The sequence below is a fragment of the Macrosteles quadrilineatus genome, unplaced genomic scaffold (genome assembly GCF_028750875.1).
Source record: "Macrosteles quadrilineatus isolate MER2022 unplaced genomic scaffold, UCM_ALF_1.0 Scaffold_47__1_contigs__length_942521, whole genome shotgun sequence".
Classification (NCBI taxonomy): Eukaryota; Metazoa; Arthropoda; class Insecta; order Hemiptera; family Cicadellidae; genus Macrosteles; species Macrosteles quadrilineatus.
Genome location: NW_026542640.1, coordinates 754,322 through 779,545, shown reverse-complemented (window position 1 = coordinate 779,545; position 25,224 = coordinate 754,322). Strand labels below are relative to the sequence as shown.

The 25,224-nt window shown below is 32.7% G+C and overlaps 1 protein-coding gene across 20 annotated transcripts in view; it reads left to right on the top strand.

Annotated features, from left to right (window-relative positions):
* The window catches only part of LOC129005957 (RIMS-binding protein 2-like), a 245,772-nt gene that overhangs the window by 70,423 nt on the left and 150,125 nt on the right, over positions 1-25,224 (top strand). For 19 of the 20 annotated variants that reach the window (XM_054435013.1, XM_054435010.1, XM_054435008.1 and 16 more), the window contains one exon: positions 13,546-13,851. In XM_054435013.1, coding sequence (XP_054290988.1) covers positions 13,546-13,851 — 306 coding nt within the window. The remainder of the gene's footprint in view (positions 1-13,545; positions 13,852-25,224) is intronic. The other variant, XM_054435014.1, reaches the window with a different exon arrangement.

Here is a 25,224-nt window from a genome sequence, read left to right as displayed (position 1 = left end):
TACAGTGGTGCATTTTAAAATCTTTCAGTCACTTTTGTACCAGTGCATTGTGTGTTTATTTGTCTTTGTGAATAGTGAATACCTTGTACCATTAAGATTTGAGATATAGCCTAATATGAATAATATTAGTTTCTATATTTCTAATAACAACATCTATTGGTGACACAATCATTTGCTCATTTTCATCAACATCTTATTCTATTGCAGTTTTATGAATTAACTATGCTTCAAAAAAATTCCTTTACCTAGCTAAATTAACTTGCCATATACTTTTTGTTACCAAAGACTTACAATGAATAAGTCAGAAAAATGTATACATTTTGTTTATGGGATCTGTTAACATACATCTAAGGTAGTTCCCAATATTCACAGTGTCGGTTCACACATTACCACCTAGACCTCAATCATTCCCACTTGCATAATGGAATTTCAGATTAAACTAAAAATCAAAATAAATTTATTTATAAAAAATTTTTTCAAAGGAAAACATAAACATATATTTTTGTCCATTGCACAAAAAAAACATGTAAACTTAAAGCTATTGACAAAGAATTTAAGATCAGATTCCAGATCCCGAAACGTTGTGTATTGTTTTTGTTTTTTACAATCGTGATGGAAAATATCCGCAATAAGCCTTTGAACAACAAAAGAATTTAAGGTTTCACAAAAAAATCTCAATATAAAACATTTGGTAAATAAGCCTACATGGGCTGGATGCGTGTGCATAGGCTCAGTCCCTATCAGTGACTTATTACTATAATAAAAAATCTAAACATGTTCTTGTATATATATTGTAAGTTGTATAATCGTAGTATGTGTTGGTAAAACAATGAATACAAACAACTTTGCAGTAAAACTATAAAAAATTAACAGTAATTTAATTTGTGTAATGTGTATAATAATGATTCTGAAGCTTAATGGGTGACTTTAGCCAATTTTGAGGGAATGAAGCAATACGGCGGGAAAGGACCTAAAACAGTTAGTCCATTAGCTAAACAACTACGCAACACTTAACATGAACGTTTGATGTTAGTTTTAACAGGGGTGCCCATCCCCCCCTAGACTCATGACGCACCCCCCCTAGACTCATGACGCACCCCCCCCCCAATTGAGCAACAGCCCCCCCCCAATTGAGCAACAGCCCCCCCCCCACCATAAATGAGGTACACCACAAATGAGAAACATTATTCCCCGGCCAGCACTATTTGTAAAACTAAAAGAAGTTTTATACATTTTTTTTAGATATTAAAAATTCAAACCCAGTTAATCTATATAAAAAGTTGTAGTTTTGTCTGTACATTGCTCAGAATTATACATATTTTTGGTTATTTTTACGTTTTATACATTGAAGAAGTTGAAATATGTCTTATCTCAATTCATGTCCGTCTGTCATGGCCCAGAAGGCATTTTACGTTGCCTACTCTAAAGAAAACGAAAGTACCGATTTGATTCTAATGATTTCATTGTATTCACAGGATTGGCGAGAGTGTCCTTAGCCATTTAAAAATGGCCTCACTATTTTGGAAATAAAATAACGTACGATCAATAACCCAATTTTGTGTGATTTTTCTAGTTTTTTTTTCTCTATGTTTACTACATACGTCATTTATGAAATACTAATAATCTGTTAGGAGAACACGTCATATATGAAATTGAGAACAGCTGTTTTGAGCAAGATTCTTTTTTCTAGCTGTCACTAATATGTTTACTTTACATAAATGTGGTTTACTAATACTGTGTAGGCACTAACCATTTCCGATCACGTTTTGTAAGCAAATCCAAAACCAAGTGAGATTAATAACCGTGTGGCTTTGGCTTACATAACGGATTTGATTTATCACAGGTACTAACTAATATGTAACTGTAAATTTAATTAAATAACTAGCCATCATCCAGGTTGGGAACCGGAGATTCTGTGTCTATCAAGTTGTACTTGAATTTTGATTACCGGGAAAAGACCATGAATCAGTGTTGTACAGGACTGGAAAACTTATCTTTCTATATAAATAAAATTAGAGTATTATAAGTCACCTCAATTTAAGGAATTTTTTATTGCTAGAATATCTATATAGCGTTCGTAACCTCTGCTTAACGAATTGTCAGCGTCTTTCTTTTAACGACCCCCTCTCCCTCCCTTTGGAAACATCACAGCTCCTTTAATGAAAATGAAATGGAAACAACGCTTGCGCCAACAATCGTCTGCTCCGTTTTACACTTCTGTCTGTTGTGGGCTATGTTACAACAGATTTCAGATACAACAGCTGGGGAATGATGACGATATAATGCTTAGTAAACTGTGATAAGTAACCATGGTAACTTAAGTAAGGCTGTGATTGGGCAATGAGTAGGCCTAAATATGGCAACTTGTTGAATTTGTGTATGAATTGAAGAGAAACCTAATAAAGAACAGAAGAACAAAGAAAAAGAATAACAAGATTGTTCTCGTTACATTCTTTTTTAAGAGTGTTTTTATTATCTCTAAATATAATTTTACACTTTTTCATTACTTATCTATCAATTCCTATGCTGTGATACAGCACCTACCGGTAGCCTATCTGTCTATCATGAGCAGTAGCTTATAACACTTTCTAAAGGTTCCTTTAATATTTACGTTATTTATAGCAATGCAGTTTTTGGCTAGTTATTAGTTGAGTTTGAGTTAGCTATAATTATAAACGTTGCCGTTTGTACAACTGAACCAAGATAAATGATTTGAAATGTACAATAATAATGTTATTACACAATAATAATGATTGTGCAATATTGAATTTTGTTTATAAAAATGCAAATAGTGACGTTAATGGCTGTTTACAGCGTTTTAATGGGTTTTTCATCTATTTTATATTATATTGACGTATTTTTCATTACCCCCTCCCTATTAACTCAGGTAATCGAGTATCTACACAATAGTGTAAAGTATTGTAGCCTATGCTACTTGATTGTATTTTAACGAGCTTTATGTCAACAAAGCGTTTTGTGCTAAGTTGTGGTGTAGCTGGACTTGTCTGTACCATGCGTTATCTTTTATCTATCACAGCAGTTTAGCCATTCCGTGCCCTCCCTCTTAGATCTCACGTCTTGCTAATCTTGAATAATGACTTCCTACACGAATCCTAAACTATCAGTAAATCCTATTTTATGTAATTGAATTAAATAATATAACTATTGTCATTAATTAATCGACTTTCTATCTGGCGACTTCGTAATATATTTATAATTGTCGTCACGTTTAACACTTTTTGCAATTAACTTTAGCCACCCCCCCCCCATTTGAATTTTTTGCAACCCCCCCCCCCCCAAGATTTTCATTGACACAGTCGGCGTCACAGACCCCCCTTGTGGGCACCCCTGGTTTTAAGTAGTTATGGTTTAACCATTGAGAGGAAATAAATAAATAAGAAAGTACGGTCAAGTCCACCTGTACTCTGCTATGATAAGTTGTTATGATTCTGCTACACCCCACCCTACCAACTTGTTTACATCTTATTTGGCTTTACATTCTTGATAAGCCTATTGTTCCAATGGTATCTCATATATATATATATATATATATTGTGCTATATATGTGTAAAATAACAGTATTTTAAATAGCATTAGGTCAACACTTATTGACTCTTCGACTTTTGTTACACATATTTTGTGTACTGGTGCAATTTACCTGCTGTCTAGTAATCCATATGACCTTGAAAGGCAACCACTTTCGATCCTCACGGGATCATTTTCGGCTAACGTCGTCATCTTTATTTCGTTCTTACGACCACGTTGATTTTTTTTAAATACTGAGACATTTTTTACAATACACTTAGTCACACACATACTCGGTAAAAATGGCCAAAATCTGACGTGTTTTGAGTCAGTTTAAAAATGCAACCTTTTAAAATGTAAAAACTGTGAGTTTTATTTCCCTGATATATGTACTGTATATATATCAGGATTAGGTATATATAAGTTGCAATTTTGTTTCAGTGTGTCTCAAAAAATTCTTTTAGGCTAAAATACAATTTGAACTTATAATCATTACAACAGTCAAAGCTGTAAATGGCTAAACAAATTCGTTCCTTGCAATTAATTTTCTTTTGAAATCTAAACAGTTTTTTTTAGATGTTCTAATCGTATATGCTTTTCATTAAAGCTTATGATAAATAAACTACATATATCAGCTATTTTTGTTATAAGGCATTTTAAATCATGTAGTACTATTACATATTCAGTATGAATATCAGCTAATATTGAAAAAATTTGTCTTCATATGATCCAAAAGAATTAGAAGTGCCTTGTCTATAAATTAAGGCAAAATAATGTACTTAAAAACAGATATAAATGCCTTAATAAACATGGATACACCACTGCAAGTAAGTGTAAGATAGAATTCGTCAAACTGTTTTGTGAAAAAAGAATTTGTAAAAATTCTATAAAATAGATCACAACAATAATAAGCTAGTATTTTTTGTCGTAATTGTGTGTAACGACACAACGACAAGTTTTTTTAGTTGGTACTGTATGTGGAAAAGAAAAATGGAATAGTTTTCAAAGGAATTATACTTCTAAATTATTTGATCCATTGAGTTTTACTTACTCTGTTACCTTTTACAAAAATACTTCAAAATATGTGTATTTTTGACTAAAACCCACCATGGACTAACTTTTTTCATTAAGAAATAAAGTAGTGGCAATACATGTAGATTATTATTTAGTCAATAGGATGTAAAAAAAAATACAAAGACAATTGATTGTTTTCTTAATAAAGCGGCTAATCATTTTAAAGCGCAGAATCTTAGGAGTTTTCTTTTAAAAGTGATCTTAAGAGTTTTTTTATTACAATTAAAAATAAATAACATACAAAACAGAACAGTAAATTCAGGGATGTTTCATATTAACAAAGTACTTGGTAGCACCTAAGTTTAAAAGTTATTCAAAGTTTCTTCCAATAGCTAGTTAATAGTAAAGAAATTAGTAAAGAAATTAATAGCAGAAAAACTATACCACATATTTTTAATAAAAAAAGTACTTTATAATACAATGCCTGTTTTTATAAAAGACGTATTTCAAGTGTTATTAAATAAAGATTTTTAATAATGTTCACATTAACCTTCTCCTCAATTGAAGCGTGAGTTGTTTACATAAAAAAAAACACATTAATTCCTAAACCATTGGAAAACAAATTTCACAATATAATCACACCACTGTATATGTATTACAGTAAAAGCAAAATGTCTTTGTCATAGTTTTACTAAATTAGAATTCTATACAAATAAGAATTCTAAATTATCTATTTGTAAAATAAATAGTATTTTATGACTGCTGCAGAATACCTAAGTAGTTTTCACACACAAGCAAACAATCTAATTTAGTGTGTGTCTGCCAATATATTATAAATAAATGTGATGGTTTTTTGTTATCAATTATTTACACTGTAACCTACAACATAGTTAATGTTACATGTGTTATTGAGGTTTAAACTTTTATGTTATCCAGATTTTGTGAAATAAACCATCCATTGCTTGCTAAGGAGTGAAGAAGATAAGTAATCTTATCTGTGAACAGAAAATAAAATCGTTTTGTTTTACAAAATTGAAGGAAAAAATAATTCAATTACCTACATTTCAATTTCCACTATCATTAAACTAAAATTCCGTCATATAATAAACTTATGAATACAAATAAGCTTTACTTGTTAAAAGATGTGTTTAAATTAATAATTTATTCATTTACTTTGAAAACTTAAACCTTGTCAGCTGTTTATGTTTAAACAAAGAATGATTGTCCATATTGACTGTAAAGCGTAGATCAAAACAATACAAAAACAAAATGGTTATAGTCAGGGTTTAATTTTTGCATTAGTATATTGAATATTTAAGTGAAAAGGGTTACAAATAATCTATAAAATACAAATTATATATCTCCTAATGGTCATATTTCACTTGTTTATAGCGACTTAAAAATAAAATGATACAGTGTGAGTAATAACACTGGCAAAATACAAACACATAACAAATATTAAAAACTATTTACCGTCAGGATAAACTTTACTTTACCTTCCGAATCCCATGCCCCCGGTGCCTATATATATTGTTATACAAATTTTGAATTTTATATCAAGAAAATGGAGATTTGTTTGCTTTGGTAACTCTTATTTACTTATTTGTTTTTGTATGCTTTAGTTATTTTCTTTTTGATTTTGTTTTTATGTAAATTTTATTCATGAACAAATTCAAAACATTATCCAATATAAGTTACTGTAATAAATTATATGTTTCCTTTTTTTCCTTACTGCATTTTTGGAATGTTGCATGTTTTATACATTTTTAGTACTAGAGTTTTTTTTTCAAAAAAATTACTTGTATTCCGACTTTTGCATTTGTAGTGCTGCAAACTTATCAAAAACATATAAAACAGCTTTTAGCTTAACTTTAATATCTTGTTCATAATATTAGCTTGTAGTTCAGTAGATTTAGGATAGGCTATTGTTGTATATTTCAACCAAGCCTGATTTATTATTACTTTTTCAAAAAATGTTTCATAAATTTTGTTATATTCAGATTTACCTAACTATATGTCCATTATTGCTCATGAATTATTTTATTATTTTAACTTCTTGTTTCTTTTGAGCTTAAAAAAACTCTATGATTAAAATCTATTAGCCTATGTCTTAAACAACGATCGCATAAGACCAATAGATGGAGCACACCTAGAGAACTAACATTCTAGCAGCTGTTAGTCTGTCTTTATTGTTTTTCTGTTCGTAAATAATTGTCCTCAGCGCTCAAATACTATGCAGAAATTTTTTTTTCATAGTTCATATTTCATCAGCATCACTGAACAACACTTCTAGAGAAACAATATAATATTAACTAATTAACATATCAATTACCGGCGGGACGATGAACATAACCTCTACGAATTACTATACTCCGAGCCAAAGCTGGTGGCGGCTGAGGGATTAGGACGGCCGGGTCGGTGAGCCTACCCCCAATTAGACCGCGCTCGACAGCTTCGGGCCTTCGTCATGAGTCACCTAGTGAAGTGGTTAAAAGTGCAATCGGACAGCTTTTATAGTTAGTCAAATATTATAAAAGTAATTACATATTTGTAGTCTACATGGAATTACAAGAAAATTAAGTCTAAACACAATGTAACTGCGATATTGTAAAGTATTTGGTTTGAACGGATAACATATTATAAAGTTTTCAAACTTGTAAAAAAAAAACCTCGTAGACTTTGTACTCGGTTATTATCGTGTTCCGTTAATTTACACTCAGTGTGGTTTGAGTTTTGGTGCACTTTCATAAATGATTTCTGAATTAAATATAAATAAATGAACTTCTTATTCTGATTTCATAAATGTATCTACAAATAGCTAACGTGAATTAAAATATTGATTATTATAAACTGGACACTGGACTACGAGACCACAACCGGCTTGGTAAACTTAATATTCCACATAATTAAATACTATCTCATTGCCCTAGTCTACACTCTTCCCCAACCCCTATTATATAATCTACTCATGCTAAGGCTACTTATCCAATTGAAGATGTCCACCACCGCTCGATGCGTGTGTCCCCCCGGCAAATTTGGGAGTGTGCGCACATCTAGCTATTGTGACCGTGACGGTCGCGAGTCATCTGCGTAACGTCACGGCTACATTCGGTACAAACACACTCCGATTGTATCGGAGTCACTTTCCTAAAAATATTGATTCTGCTGAAATTTACGGTAATTCAAATGCAAGAATGAAAATCATATTTATTATTATTTTTATTACTATTCTTGAAAATAGGAGGACTACGTCCCATAGTCCTTATGGACCAGCCGCCACTGGAATGGAGCATATAATTAAACTTATGACTACCCTGTGAACAATTAGATGACTTATAAATGTGTTGACGGTTTTGAAGAGCTGATCAACGTAAGCCTCATGTTACCATTGTAGAAAAAAAATTGAATTGAACGTAAGCTGGTATCCCCAAAAACAAGTTCTAATGGTAGAAATATGATTGGAGAACCATGGGGTTTTTTGTTGAAAAGCAATTTAAAATTATGTGTCCAATAATTATATTCTTAGATTTGTTTTAAATCAGTGTGATATGACCAGAATAATATGGCAGCAACGAATTTGAAACTCTTAAACTCAAAATTAAGTTTAATGTTAGTAAACAATTATCGGAAGATGAAGAAGTCCTGAGCAACTGAAGCAATAACCACGTTATAAACGTTTACATTTTGCTAAATAACTAAGAATTTATTAAACTATAGGCAAACTAAACCATCAGAAAATTATCATTAGTCGTAACTCGTAATTTACATATATAGTTAGCAAAGATGTTGGCGCTAATGAATAATTACCCGAGAAATTCCTAGTTGTGCTTCAATAATTTTACTTTTTAATTGAATATATTGGTTAATTTTAGATTTTTAAAAATTATTTCTTTTTACTGCCAATACCCCTTGAATTATTTATACTATAAAGGGTTTTTCTGCAAAAGTATGGAATCACTATTATAGATTTTAACAAACTTTACCCAAAATCTAGTGAATGACATCATTTAAATAAATTATTTAAAATATCTTGTAAACGTTAATCTTTAATTGATATCAACAAATTAATTTGTAACTAAATCAGGCTTTTTAAAAGGAAAGTTTTTGTACTATTGAAAAGGTTAAAACTGCTTTAAATACAACTGTGGTAATAGTAATATATTTTCCTTTTCCAACCTGTAGATAGATGTTTGTTTTTTTCAGAGCTAAGTAATTGATGTTGAAAATATTAACCTACTTACTATATTAAGTATTAAATATTAAGTAAATTTACTTTTGTGGAATTATTAAATTTTCGGTTATAAATTAACACAATGTAAACAAAAGTGTTCAACTTGCATGCTTCATCTCTTTATTATTATAAACTTATAGCTTTAGTACATATTTATCTTGGACATGAAAATATTTTGCATGTTAAAATTGATTTTGTGTAACATTTTATACATGACATAGTTTTTGCGAATTTCCCCTATATGGAAGAAGCTATTACCGTAGGTGGCATATTAAGACCTAGATCTGGGACTAATTAACTTTTTCATTTTGATGCACTCAGAGGCCGAAAACAATTTTCGTTCAGGTTCACTAAATTATGTCTGTGAACTTGATAACTCCGGCAATTTTTGTGTGTAGGGCTGGATAGGCCTACACTTAAACCTGAACTAGTAAGATCGGGTCATGAGAACAATGTGTTATGGTGATGTAAATCTTAAAAAAAATTGGGTTGTTCAATTTTTTTACCTTTGAAACAGGTAATTGCCCAATTTTTATAACAACCAGAATGTAAATCCAATAATTCTCTAGGTTTTTAGGCGTTGTTGTACAATTAAAGGTCAAAGAGAACATTCCAAATAAACAATGACATCAGCAAACTGACACATACTTTCTCACATTAGCTTGTCAACAACCTTTATATTGGGTAAGCTTTGGGAGTAACTAAGATATTTTATGGGCAAAATGAAAAAAAAAAAAAATTTAATAACTTTCTGTACTTTTTACAGCATTGGCCATTGTTCAGAGTTAAAACGACTATAACATATTATTAAATTTTAATCTATATCGTTTTAACTTTTTTTATCAGATTTTTATGTTATTTCATGGGAAAATCACCATTATAAATAAAAAATTCAGGTTAACGGCTTGAGACCATGAATTAGTAGCCACATTCCAAATTTCATCAAAATCAGACTACAGGTGTAGTCTGTAGCTCTGTACACAGACATCACTTGGAAAACAACTGTTTTAGGTTCAGGGGCAACTCAAAAATTTAGACTAAAACAATACTGTACACGGGGAGAAATTCATAACACTATACATTTAAAATTCCCACGTTTTTCTCATGCAGGAAAAGTAAACCATCGTAGTTTGCTTGTTTGTGGATATATTGTGATCAAATGTTTCAAATTGATTTATCTTATACTATATTACTGTAATGACATTTTACAAAAAACACCTTTTCTTTTTTGTAGCAGCAAACCTAGGTACTCGTTAAATCTAATGTTATTTAAATAGTGAATAAATATGACATTTTAAATTAAATATTTTAGTACAAATTCACCCAGAAAATGGAAATTTGCTTATTCTGTAAGTTTGCTGCAGCAGGGGTATTGATCTTTTTTATCGTTATATCGATATTCGATAACTCTAGTATATAACTAGTCACGACTTACTTTATTCAGTCAGTTTTTGAATGATAAACAGTTAGATCACGGAAACTATACCAAAAAGTCCTGAAATAGATTTGACAGGCTAAAACATATAAAAATGGTTTATGTTACCTTTTGCGTCGAATGATCCTTGTGTAGTTAGTACAACTACAGCTATTTCATACCACTAGGGTACATCTTCAGATTGGTAGAACGTTAGATAAAAAAAAGCATTCATTCGTAGATGAACTTGTCGAGATAAATATGTTTATATACACAAAATCATATAATCTCGTAACATGTAACATCATGTAACATATTTATCTCGACAAGTTCATCTACGAATGAATGCTTTTTTTAATCTAACGTTCTACCAACCTGAAGATGTACCCTAGTGATATGAAACAGCTGTAGTTGTACTAACTACACAAGGATCGTTCGACGCAAAAGGTAACATAAACCATTTTTATATTGCAATTTACGATCCAGAGGCTTACCTACCATGAAAAAGGCGAAAACATATTTGATATTTCTTAGAATCATCCCTACAACATCCAGAGGTTAAGGTTTAGTTTATTCTAATATATTATAAATTAAATTTATATTAAGACCTAATAATGAAAACAGAGTTCAATTTTTTAAATCACAATACGGTTAGAAGTTACAACTATCTAAATCAATTTAATTGGAACTAAACATCAGTTTTTTTAGATATGTAGTCACAAATTTACATACCAGCAGTTTTTACTATCAACAATAAAAGTATTCAATGGAAAAAGCTTATTAAAAAAATGTAATGCATAGCAAGTGGATTCTTTAAAAAAATAATAATGTCAGAATGGAATCAATTAAATACCCCAACATACAATTTTGCAATTGAAGTATTGTGGCACTGGTAAATTAGTTTAATCCTTCACCACCATTAGTTGTGAGAGTTTCGAGAAACTCAAAATGCTACATCTATGTCTGTCAAGTTATCCTGCTTGGATTTAAAAAAATTAAAACGGCATATAACAATATGCTACATACGGTACACTCGAAGTTTGTCATAATACATTTGAGACATACAGTTAAAAGTAAATACAGTATGACATTACTTTAAACTCATGAAAGTGATGGTAAATACTTTTTACAGATAAGGACTCAAACTTAAACTCTCCATTTGTCACAAAACATTTCCTTTTTTTTTGTTGCCAAGTTGGTGAAATAGGTGACAAGTAAAGAGCTCATAAGCTAAAACTAAAATTATGAATAACATAATCACTTGTCAGTGAACTACAAAACTAACTAACTACATAACATAAACTAAGTCAAAGTTAATAATGGTTTAATTTACCTCTGTCAATATGGTCCTTGCGTAGTTTGTCACTACTGCAGTTTCGTGCTCGTGGAGCACATCCTCAGGTGAAGATCACGAAAGTTAAAACATTCTCTTCATGTGAAGGTCGTCAATTTTTGAAGCAGCTAAAGTACATCCCAGCCATATTTTAAACGAACAACTCTCATTCCAGTCTAACATTATTTATAATACCGCCATTCACATCCTGGAACAAGACCAAAGAAAAGGTCCTGATAAGAGACATGAGGACGGAGAGGCTACCGACTGCAGCACACGTCAGTCATGACTTGCCTTCTACCGGCGCCGGACCTCGTGTGTAATGTTTTAATGTATTGGCCAAGTTTGTAAATGTTTTTTCGTACCGTTCGTGTGTTGTATGTTTTCGGTGTTTTTTCAAAAATTGACGACCTTCACATGAAGAGAATGTTTTAACTTTCGTGATCTTCACCTGAGGATGTGCTCCACGAGCACGAAACTGCAGTAGTGACAAACTACGCAAGGACCATATTGACAGAGGTAAATTAAACCATTATTATTGTTGCTGTATGGTCCAGAGGCTACCCATCATGAAGTAAGTCAAAGTATCATCGAAAAAGTTATTTTTACAATATAGGCCTACATCCTATGCAGTAACAGTTATTGAATTTCTACTTTAAATTTACTGTGACAGTCAATATCCCCAATTCTAATAGGCAGTTTTTTGTACAGTTTTCCCCCCTAAAATGAGGAACCTTTCAAATTATCTTTGTCATTTGAAAACTTGGTTGGTTTGTTGTTTGACATTTTTACTTAACTTCAAATCTATTTGTTCTGAAAATAACAGACAGAACTGTTGACATTTTACAGTTAACAATGCCTATTGTCTATAGTTTAAATTTTGAATCAACCAATCAAAAAGGTGCACACAAACTTTAGTCTTTTTGATAGTTTAAAGTTTCTTTAAAGTATCTTTAAAAGTTTCTCTAATATAAATATATTAGATTGATCCTTCTAATAATTTTAATCGTCCTTAAAGTAATTGTTCAGTACGGTAGTAAATGTTGTTGTAATAGTGGATATACTTTTAATAAACTATTGTACTTAAACAAATGTCCCTTCAATAAAATCCTTTGTAAATACAAAATTGGTAGAAGGTTATTTAGTTTTTTTTATTTAAACATTCTATATTTTTTAAATGCAAATAGTAGCAGCAAGTCCATCAGCTTAGCCTATACTGCAATAAGCTAAGCTGATGGACTTGCTGCTACTTGTTTTAGTTTTATTTTATTTTAGTAGCATCACAGTAATTTAATTCTCAGCTGTAGTGAGAGTTGATTTATTTTGTATAGCTTCCAGAAGATTCTTTGTCTAAATCAGTTTCAAGTTCCCTTTTTAGGAGTGATTTATATATATATATCACTCATATGATTTTTTTTTCAATTTATGCCGATGTATATCTTTACTAACTGTTTCATGCATAAATCATTTATTATTAATTTTACTGGTGTTAAAAGTGAATACATTTGTAAAAATCAATTTATACTTCAATGTGTCAAGAGTTAAAAGTAAAACTGAAGATTTTAGATGTAATCAACTTAACACTTTAATTAAATATACAGTTATATAGTTCAAGAGTCCATAGTGTCTGATTGATATGGTCATTGATTTAACAATGATTGTCAGCTATAAAAGTTACTGTTTATACAATGTGTATGGCTCTTGTTAATTTAAAGAGGGCTTTGTGACATGTACAAAAAGAAAATAATCTAGTCAAGCAATTATAAAGTGTAAAGTCTCACTGATTTATAAATAGTCAAATAATTTGCTGAATTTGCACGTTAAGCAGCTTAGCATGTGTACATTCAATGCTGTAGGCATGTATTATATTTTGAGATGATGCAACGAAACTAGACAATAGTTTTATTTTTATAGACTAGATTAGTTTCCTTTCTTAAATTGGTTGGCTCGCAATACTCATTTGTTTGTTTTCTTTGTTTCTTTCTCTCCATATTCTCTCTCTATCTCCACCATAAATACTATATCTAGGATTTCAACAGTTCGGGGGCATCCCTTTTCCCTTCCCGACGGGGAATGTTGTCTCTTTGGTAGATACATCCCTCCCCATAGATCCCCAGTACCTGGTACCCTGGAGGATGTTGGTAGGCGAGGGTTGCGGAGGTGTTTCTGCGTCCCCAGTGGCTGTCTCCAGTAGCGGGGGGTCGTCCTCGGGTAGCGGAGGCGCAACTGTGGCGTATCCCCCACCGCCGACTACTGACATCGACAGAATCATGGCTAAAATCGATCAGGACAACCGAATCCTCGCGGAGCTCGACAAAACACGATCCACTATAGGTAAATAATTTAAATCCTCCTAAGCGCTTCCATAAAATAGAAATTCTTTTTTGCCCATTTCATATTAATTGAGCTTGAGATTTAATGTAGAGCTGCTTTGTACTTTTACGATTTGATTTTCCTTTTTAACTCACTTCTAAAGCAAATAAATGTGTGTGTTTAAATATTAATGTGGTTAATATTTAAACTCTTTTAGTGATGTAGTGTTACTTTTTTTGTCTTATACTACAACTTGGACAGCTTGATTGTTAATTGATATTACCCAAGTATTTTTTTTAATTTTTAGTATTTCAGATATGATAATATGACTATACAGTTATTGAATTAGTGTGAAAACAAATTGGTGTATGTAACACTAATCAACAACACACTTATTTTATTTTAATGTCTGCTAAGAAGGGTTTAACAATTGGCGTTGCAAATCACTCTCATTATGACTAAATGTTTAAAAGAAAGCCAAGGAAGTCATAGCTTGATATCTAACTGTGATGAAGTTTGAATTTCAAATCAACAATCTGTTACAGATTACCTTGTATTGGCTACAAAAAAATTACAAATTATGGAGAGATGTTCCCAAACTCTTACAGCTCTTTCCCCAATCCTAGTCGGTGTTGGGTCCACTCCTAGTTGTTTTCTTGGTCCTTATGTATAGAAGATTTATGCCACACGTTCAAAAATTATTTTGGCTGATGAATATCTATGACTTAAGAGAGTTCACAGTAAGCAAACTGACCGGTGACCCTGCATATCTTTTGTTCATTTAATTTTTTTTTATATTTAGAATAATCGGGAGTTAAAGAACAATCTTATAATTTTGTTCACATTCCTATTCGAATACTATTTTAGCTCAGAAAACTAACTGGTCACTTTAAATTTTTTGTGTTTAAAATCCAAAAGAGCTGCAGAATAGTCTCTAGAATTTTACTTAAATTGACTGTGAAAAGGTAGAATAACATGAAAGATAGCTAAAAAATATAAAAATTCATGTTTAGGCATTAAGTATGTCTCCCATTAAAATCATTGCCTTATCTTATTTTAAAGGTATAATCTCAAGTAACGTAGAAAATAACTAAAGTTCAAAACATCACTACTGCTACTGCAACATTGTATTAAATGTGTGTTTGTCTTACGATAATAGATTTGGTAATAGCAACGGTTATAAAATTAAATTATGAGTATTATCCAGTGAATACCGGTACCGGTATCCAAAACATTCAAAATGTAATTAAGTTATTAATGCTGTCTTAAAACCAGTTAATCTTTTCTTTAGCATTTTTTCTGTTGCTTCAGTACAGTCAAACCTATGTGTCACAGGTCTTAGAGTTTAGTGAGAGTTATTGGGAGAAGATGTGTTCAATTTCCTGATTTTTAGGCTGAAGTTTGACTTTAAGATGTCTCAGTAACGGAATAACAATAAATGTAGCTGTTATTTCTATGGTACAATTTATACTTATCTTTAAAATTGCTGGCCAACCTCTTCTTCTGATGTAAATTCTTCAAAACACATTTTGACCATCGAATTACACAGAAGTCTAATATTTTCAGTGAATTAAAAACACTTGTCTTTGTTTGTGATGGTATATTTTATATTTAACAAGACAAGAATAATAAAAAACAATAGATCAAATTCATTGAACTTTTTTATGATGTAACCAAACTATTATTTGTGAGTTTTATTGTGTATAAAAGTGACATAGGGTTCATATAACATAGATCATCTGGTAGTTTTTTTAGATATTACAATAATATACAGAATAAGTTTTAAGATACATAACCCTTAGACATAAAAATCATAAACGTGACACCTACAAAAAACCTCATACTGGAAGTTTGTTGTTTTTTTTTTATTCATCGCCAAAATATGTATGCTTTCTGTTTATGTATTACTATTTTAAATATTAGCAAAAGAACCCATACAACATATTTTATAATGATTCGTTATATCTTTAGGATTCTTAGCACTGTTCTCATCATTGGACGTGAAAACTGTCCAGTTTTTTCCAAGCAATAACCCTTCGCTTCCCGAGTAACAATAATTCTTGGTTATCATCACTAAGTGGGGTTGTGTACCACTTTACAAAAATAGTCTCATGGAAAAGTTTTTATTTATTATTTAATTATCTGACAGCACCAATTAGTATTTAAGCAGATTATGAAGATGGATGACTTAAATAAATAAATAAAATAAATAAAAACTTACTGCTGGCATTTTTCATAAAATTGTCGGCCGAAATTTCTGCACTAAAAGAATTACTTCACAAGGCCCAAGCATTTTGAGTCTGACAAAAAACCATTATTGAGTTTTTATTTAACGCTTGTTCACATTGACTCTGCTGTTTATAGCAAACACAATAAACTTAAAATGATTTCCCTTGTTGATTTTAACAATGGGTTTCCCATGGATCTGATTTTTGTAACATTATTTTCTACCTTTTAGAGGTTTTATTTCTTTAAAAGTACAATTTGAATCCACCTCATGAAAACTTGCATCTTTCAGTGTTACATTAAGCTATTCTGCTGAGAATATTGGTTTTACAGTAATCTTGTAACAACTACCTTAACTTTAGTAAACATTTTAATAGCAGTCTTACTTTTTACCTATATAAAAATCATTAAAAATTGTGAATTCAAATTTATTGAAGCAATTAACAAAGGTGTTAGTGAAATGAAATGGATGAAAAGTCGTATCAATATAATAAATAGTCAAAATAAAAGCAATTGATTTATAGAACTTTTATATTTGAAGGGATTTATAAAACATAACCTCTACACAATACATATTCTCATCTAGCTTTCTGAATGGATTTACAAAATTATGATGTTGAAAAATTACATACAATGAAACATCCTAAACAAAGTTCTTTTAAGTAGCTATAGTATTAATATATTTACATAATAAGTGGTTAATGAAACTCAACTAACCCTTTTGACTAACACCTATTGGCCCTCAAGTAGTATGTCGAATCTAACTTACTAGTGCCGTCAGGTGCTTCTCTGCTTTTACTGGCAATCGACCTGTTTGGGTGACGGTGGCTTGGTAGCTCGGTTGGCTTAGGGGTTGCATTGACCACTATAGGGTTGAGGTCTTTCTACATCCATATTGAGCTTCCTAATGTGTGGCTTAGCTGGAGTGGAAGGCCCACCTTAGACAAACAGGGTCTGGCTTGGGTGGAAGTTGACGGCATTAGTGAGTTTAATAAGGATTGCACAAATCACCTGTTTTGCTTCTTTTTACAAAAAACTTATTTTGCGTAGAGGAGAGGTCACAGACTTGTCTTTTTGTGCTAAAATTTTGGTTAAAAATGTACATATCGTGCTGAAATAAATATATGATAAAAGACATGAAAGGATATACCGGTAACCTAATAAAGATTTATTCACAGAGAAATAGAGAAAATTCTTTTGTAATTGGTTAACAACAAAAAAGTCATTTTGAGAATTAGAATTTTTTTTCAGTGGTAAATTTTAATTTTTTTTATATCTTTTACAGTTAGTAATTTACAGATTTTCTTGTAGGAATTCAAGAACACTGTAATAAGCTTTTTTAATAAGAAAAAGTTTGATTTTTTTTTAACTATGCATTGTTAACTGTTTAAAACAAACAGACACATTTTGTTGTCAAACTTCATCACCATATAATTTGGGGAACTTTCAAATAATGCCAAAGAATTGATTGGATGGTGGAATTTATCTTTAAATTGGGTGTTGTAACGATGGACTATGTCCTGTTTATTTCTAAGATCATGTGTAAACATAAAAAAAGTATAAATGTACAGTACAGAGATGGATGGTTAATATCTCCAGTTCTATAAAAATATTCAATAATGATAATTGTCTACTTAAAACAACATTTAAGTATAGCAGTAACATTTGGAGATTACCCCCAATTTTGAATTCCGTACTGTGCTAGTGATAAAAAAAAACAAGCATAATACTGTAATCCTTAACTTAACATCTACCAATTCTCTCAATATGTGAATTTGATAGCTTGATGACCGCAACTTTTTATTCAATATTTTATATGTGGCTTCTAATACTGACTTCTATCAACTATGAGCCCCAAAGATTTTACTTTGTCCCTATGAATATCTGTTAAGTTTTTATTACTTGATGTCTAAAATTTTACCTTTACCGTTGATGAGGGAAGGTTCACAACAAAATCGAGAGTTACATCACTAGGAGCTAGTGCTATTAAATTAATCCAACAGCACTTGATTGTAGTGATGACTGTACTAAATAACAAAAGCAACTGCGATAGGGAAAGGATTCTTGTGCGCTTGCACATCCCGCTTGTCATTCTAATGACCTCAGTCCATCTAGAGGTACAATCCACTGATGTATTGGCTGGGTAGCCGGTTATAGTGCTATCTTTCAAATCTGAAGGTCGCTGGTTTGAATCCAAGCGAGATCGTTTCCAGACCCAGATGCCATTTGTCATTGGGCTATGAATTAATGATGCTATCTAACAATAAGGTCGACGTTTGATTGTAACAAGACCAGGGTTTCCTTTCAAAACTTAAAAAATGCCACTGGCGTAAATACACATAAAATAAAAAAAATTTTAAATTTATTTAAGCTACTTTGCAACAGATCGCTGCCAGAACAGCTGGCTCCTCAAGCAAATAAACACCTTTATAGTGTTTCCGATCGCAAAGATTTAGTCTCAAGTATCAGGTCTCCATTTCTGTCATTTGCATTTCTCAGTTGGCATTCATGTACATAAACATTTGCATGATTTCTCATCCCCTCGATAGCTTAATAATTTTAACATGTCAGTATGAAAGGATAGTCCTATAATTTTTATGAAGGATGAGTTTTTAGTTTTATATAATTATGAATTATAAATAAAACAGGGGGTAGACTGCTGCCTAACCCGCCCCTATGGACTTGCACTGCAGCTCAGCTTACAGTTCCGGGCCACAGTAAGTGGAATTCTTCCCCTGTTGTAGACTGGTAGAAATAGTTTGACATTTGACATCTTGTATGTTGTTTAAATAGAGCATTTACTAACGCTTTTCAGAATTAAAGTTGATTATTGTTCCTAGTAGATGTCATTAGTAGAAGTTTATCTAGCTAGTTTAACAAACAACTGTTAAAATTAAAGGTACTGATAGTTAATTATGTCCCTTTAGTTCCCATCAAAAGATTATTATATCAATTTAATGACAGAACTAGTATAACATTAACTGCATATGTAAGTGTTAATATTACGATGTCAGTTTATTTTTCACTCATTAGGAAAGATCTATTGACAACTGAATACCTACTCCACAAAATTTGTAACAGAATAGCACTGGCCCATTGACAGATCCTTGGGGAACTCCCAATCAATCAATCAATCAATTTATTTATTGAACAATAATAATGAATACATGCATATTATACAAAATAGGTGCAAAAACCATACAAGGCTTGTCTGCACCAAGCCTGGTATTATTGTTTTGTAGATATGTTAATCGTATTCCTTGACCAACTAGTTTGGCTGTAGGTTTACTTCAAGTACATGGCTTCTTTTTCCTAGATAATTTGCAAATTAAGCTTCAGCCCTTCATTTCATACTTACAAGAGAGAAAGTTACTACAGAAAATCTGCTAACTTTGGCTTGTTTTTTGTTAAAGTTCGACAGTTTAACTTGAGAGCTAAATACTTTTAGAGCATTTAACATTTTTTAAATATGTCCCCTTTAACTCCTTAACCGCGGCATAAGTTGGCGCGCCGCGGTTAAACCGATCAGTGACGCGTGGTTTACTTACGCTCGCCGATGGCCCAGCGTGGGGATTTCGCAATTTTTTGTGGTTTTTAACATTCTGAGGAAACCTACTTTAAAATGCATTTTAAAGCAATTAACTATGATAAATGCTATAATAAAGATTATACAAGTATTCATGTTAATGTAAATGATAAATACCCCCGCCGCAGCAAACCTGCCGACTAAGCGAATTTCCATTTGTCTGAATTGATTTTCAATTAAATATATTTAAATAACATAAGGTTTAACGAGTACCTAGGTTTGCTGCTACAAGGAAACTAATAAAGTGTGTTTTTTAGTAAAGTATTGATAGCTTAGTATAAAATAAATAAATTTGCCAAGTTTGATCAAAATATATCCATAAACAAGCAAACTTCAACATTTGACAATATTCTCCATAAGAATAACATGGGAATTTAAAAATTACAATTTTCTTTATTTTCTCCGTTATCAATAACCGAACAAAAATACTTTTATATTCTAAATTATTTGTTTTTTTAAGCTCTTTAAAAAGGTCTAAAGAGAAATCGGGAAATTTTGTGTTTTGAGGGTCAAAAGTGAGAAAAACCAATTTTTACCCCATAAAACCCCCCGTAAAGCCTTGTTCCCATGGTCTGATCATGCTGGTTCTCGAACTCATTCAAGTTTATCCCGCTTTACACCTTTAAACCAAATTTCATCAAAATCGGACAAAAATTACTCAAGTTATCGCGTTCACGGACGTATATATATATATATAAATAAATATATATATATATATATATATATATATATACATATATAAAAATTTTAACGAATAGTGTTTTTTGCCTCTGGGGACATCAAAATTAAAAAGTAAATCGGTCCCGGGTCTAGGTCTTACCGTGCCACCTACGGTAATAGCTACTTCCCTATAGGGAAATTTGCTAATAATAAAATATTGTAGGCCTACTTATCATATTTACTTATGGGTTTTATTTTGTAGTCTGGTCACATCGAGTGGATGTTTCAAGAAGTAAATATTAAATATATACACTATTTACAAAGGTTACTTTTAACTTTTTTAAATTATTCAGGGTATGATACTCCCTGAAGCATGGCACTACGCGCAAGGAAGCCGCGCAGTCCTGGCACTAATACCGCAACTCCCGCCTGGCCGGTTCACGTCGCGTAGTGTGACGGCAAACATAGCATTGAAGTGGGGGATACTCTTTTTTTTCGCTGAAGGAATACATGATGGAAAATGACGCTGTGTCAATCTCAGTGGTGTATGGCCAGAGGAGGATGGCCATCGGTTTTTTACTGTGGGTCTGAGCTGCCATGTTTTCCTCTAAAAGTTGGCGAACTAGCTCTAAATGGAATTCTGCCGGTGTTGGTTTCCAGCTCGTTACACAAAGGTATATTGCATGGGAATTGAGTATTTCCAGATCCACAAAATGTAAAAACAGTTTTTATACCACTTTTGGGTGCACCTGACACATGTAACATTGCTTAGCATCATATCTGTGCCGTCTACAGAGCCCATGCTATCATTATATTCTTGGACACATTTTGGCTCCATAACCTTTTCTTTTGTAACGTAGTTTACTTTTCCGGAGTCAACTACTTTATCATCATGTTCTTTTGTGATCATCATAACTTCTCTTTTATCTTCCCACTTTACAACCATGCTTGTTCCATCATTGAAAACCTCCCGTTCGCCAGCTAAAAAACTCTTTCTGAAATTCAGGCATACCTATTCTCTCTCATCTTACTGTACCACGAGAATTGGTTTAGTTCAAATCCAAAAAACATAAACATATCAGGACTACAATAGCAATTATCAACGTACAAACAATGACGCGAAGCTATCATATCAACGTGACAAAAAAACTACCAAGCGTGACCTTTGATACTGCAGAACACGTGGCTCTACGCTGTAGTTTCAGAAAGATACACTTGAGTGCAGCACCAAATGGTCTGTCAATTCTCAGGGTCAATGTATCATGGAAAGAAAATAGCAGAAAACTTGTATCAACGAAATATATCAGCCGAAAATGTCAAAACTGTCTAAACTCAGGCGTCGCGGTTAACGCCACAAGGGTGTTGCACGTGATATTCCGTGCTACGCAATAGCGGGTATAGAATACTACCACGGAATAACGGGTGTGTCGCGGTTAAGAGGTTAATGGGAACATGACATTAATTTTTTCTTTCATTTTTGTTTTGTTCATTTGTTTCTTACAAACTACTGTACCTTTAAAAGAAGTAAATTCCTAACTATCTCTCTTACATTGAACTTATAATTGGTTAATCTTACTCCTCACAAAATCTCATTTATCAGCATATGCAGAATGTGACTACAAGTTTAAAATTTGGTACATTTAAATCTTCTTCAAAAAGCTTTCAACCAAAGTACTCATCTGAATGTAGAGAGCCAAAGTATAGTCAAGTGAATGCCTTAACTAGTTGACTGTATAGACTAATATTGTTAGAAACAGAAAGTAGATCATATAACTCAGTTATTTTATATTCAAGATGTGTAAAGCATTTGATGTTAGCTAAATGTTAGCTTAAATGTTATTAACTATTCCATAGTTCTAAGGTAGATTAGTAAGACTATAATAAGCGGCGCTGAATGCTTTCTAATTGATTGATGTGGTTCTGTTGATGAGCTGACCAAATTGTGGATCCATACTCTAGCTTTGTTAGAACAAGAGCTTTTTACAAGGACACAAGAGAGTAAGGGGTGGGTTGAATCCTTTGTGGGTCGTAGGATGAATCCAATCAGAGAGTTTGCTCTTGCAGTAATGTGTGTAATGTGCTCTATTGGATTTAGTGATGGTGTAATAATAACTCCTAGATCTTTAACTTTGGAAAATCTCTTTAGAACAGATTCATTGATTGTGTAGTCGTGAATTAAGAAATCCGAGCTCCATTTAAATTAGATAACTACACATTTGTCCACATTCAACTGCGTCACTTTGTTTTTGCACCAGGCTTCAATGTTGCTGAGAGAGTTTTGGAGATGAATTTTATCGCAGTCCCCTGATATCCTGCTAATCAGCAAACATTAGGAAATTTGAACCTATTACAAACTTTATGTCATTTATATATAGGCTAAAGAGCTAAAGAGAAACGGGAAAAGGTGAGACCCTTGAGGAACACCACACAATTCTTTAAATGGCTGTGATGAACTGCCATCGCACTTAACAATAAGATGTCTTCCCTTCAGATAACTATCATCTATCCATTTAAACAGGGAGCCACGCATACCATAGCCGCTAAGCTTTGCTATCAGAAGGCAATGATTGACTTTGTCAAAAGCCTTTGGCAAGTCAAGATAAATGCAGTCAACTTGGCAGGAGTCTACGAAGGCAGACATGATAACATCTTGAAATTCGAGTAGGTTGGAGATGGTGGATCAAGAGCGTAGGAAACCATGTTGCTCAGGAGAGATGCACTTTTGCAAGTTAACGTAAAGAAAATCCAGAACGATGCTCTCAAAGACCTTCGCTACTGCATACAAAATGACTATGGGTCTGTAGTTTATAGCATCATTCTGATCGCCTAACTTGAAGGTGGGGACGACAAATTCTTTTTTAAGACTATCAGGAAACACTCAAGTAAGTGCTCAGCAGAGCCTAGAATAGTATAAATAGGTGGGGTGCAAGAACAGGTGCACAGTGTTTAAGTATGAGAGGAGGAATATTGTCTGGCCCTGGACCTTTGTTAGGATCGAGATTTTCGAGCCTATGCAGCCCATCCATTGAAGAAAATGGGCACAGAGAGATGCTGAAGTTCCAACCAAAGTGAAAGGAAGGGACAATAGGGGATGTTTCACTTAAGACGGATGAAAAGTGATCTGCAAATAGCTCACATGTATCCTCTGAAGACTTGGCCACCCTTGAGCCAAGGACCATATTTGATGGGATTGTTGGACTGTGTTTAAGACTGCCAACATGGGACCAGAAGGATTTTATGTTCCTTGGAATATTGTCTTCCACCTTTCTAATAGTCTTCCACCTGTAATCAGAATAATCAGAATGGCCGGATCCTGGCCATGTCTTTACATCTTCTGCTCATCTGTCTGAATGCCTCGAAAGTGATTAATGCTGAGTGATGATTTGTATAGCTTAAAGGCAATTTTCTTTTGTATCACGAGTTGTTTGAGATCCTTCAAAAACCACTTAGGAAAAGCTGCATTATCTCTTTTCACTGGGGTGTTAGCACTGACATCAAATGCAGGTACCACAGCTGATGAGGGATCCAACACGGGAAGTTTGCAGTCTGTGGAAAACACCATCAATTTTACATTTACGGTAATCACAGGGAAATCTAACTTTTTTGGGTAGAGTAGTAAATAGTAGATAAATAGGGATGGTGTTTGTCTTCAAGTAACAATGCCTCCTCCGCTGCCACAACTTCACTGAATGAGATGGAAGTCAATACTAGGTCAAGTATATCCCCCGATTGTTAGTAACAGAGTTAATTTGCTTGAGAGAATGTAGGGTAGCCATACTGGTTAAGGAGCTAGATTATTCGGGTCAGTAGCATTTACAGCTTCAGGAAGGTTCAAGTCACACAACAAAATAATTTTTTTCTGGATTCCAGAGCAAATGATAGCCTCGTCTACAACATTGCAGAAGTCGGAGTAGACAGATGTTATAATGACAGTTTATTAGATTAAAGCTCTATAAAACAAGATCATCCTTGATATAGGAGCATCAAATATAGTTAATTACCAACGTTGATTTGCTTAGAATTTACTAGTCAATTAGACTGGAACTTTGGAATGTACTCAATTTTTCTGGCCAAATATAAAACACTCAAATTGTCTCAAAGGGCATCAAGTAAACTTGAGATATTACGAGATACTAGACGAAAAATTGGAATCTTTGACCCCAATGGTACAACTGTGTGCTATATTTTGTGGTAATATTGGTCTGAGTGAATTCATGAAGAGGTGACCTCTCAAAAATGAGTCGGTGCAGAGGTGATTTTTAAATCTTTATCTGTTGGGAAAGAAGTTTTTATAAGATAATTTGAAACAAATTTTTGGGAGTCAGACCCCCCATGCTCGATAGCTCAACTAGTTGAATAAATAATGTCTATGAATAAATTAGAAGGGAATAAGCTATTACCGTAGGTCTCATGGTAAGACCTGGACCCGGCACCGATTTACTTTTTCGTTTTGATGTCACCAGAGGCCAAAAACAACTTTAGTTCAAATTTATATACAGGGTTAGGCAAAATTCTGGAACCCCCCAGGTAACTTTTTAACGCGTTGCAGTAGGAAAACCAAACTCTGCACATATTTACAACATTAGAAATTGCTCTTTTTTGTCAATGTTACAACTTTGCCCCAGCCCCATGGGGTATTTTGGGGACAGCCCCTAGTTTTCAAATGTAAACACCTATCATGTGAGTTCAATATCGCACCCCTAATCAAAATGGCAGCCATTTTAATTATTTAAGATGAGCAAGCAAGATAAAGTCTGGACACCCCCAAGTTAACTTAAAAAATTTAGTATTTTAATACTGACCAAAAGGTGAATTCTCTTTTTTTTTATAAAGGTATGCTGAGTCTAGTTTTCCTGCTATAACCTGTTAAAAAGTTAATAGGGGATATTTAAAATGACTGCCATTTTGATTAGGGGTGCGAT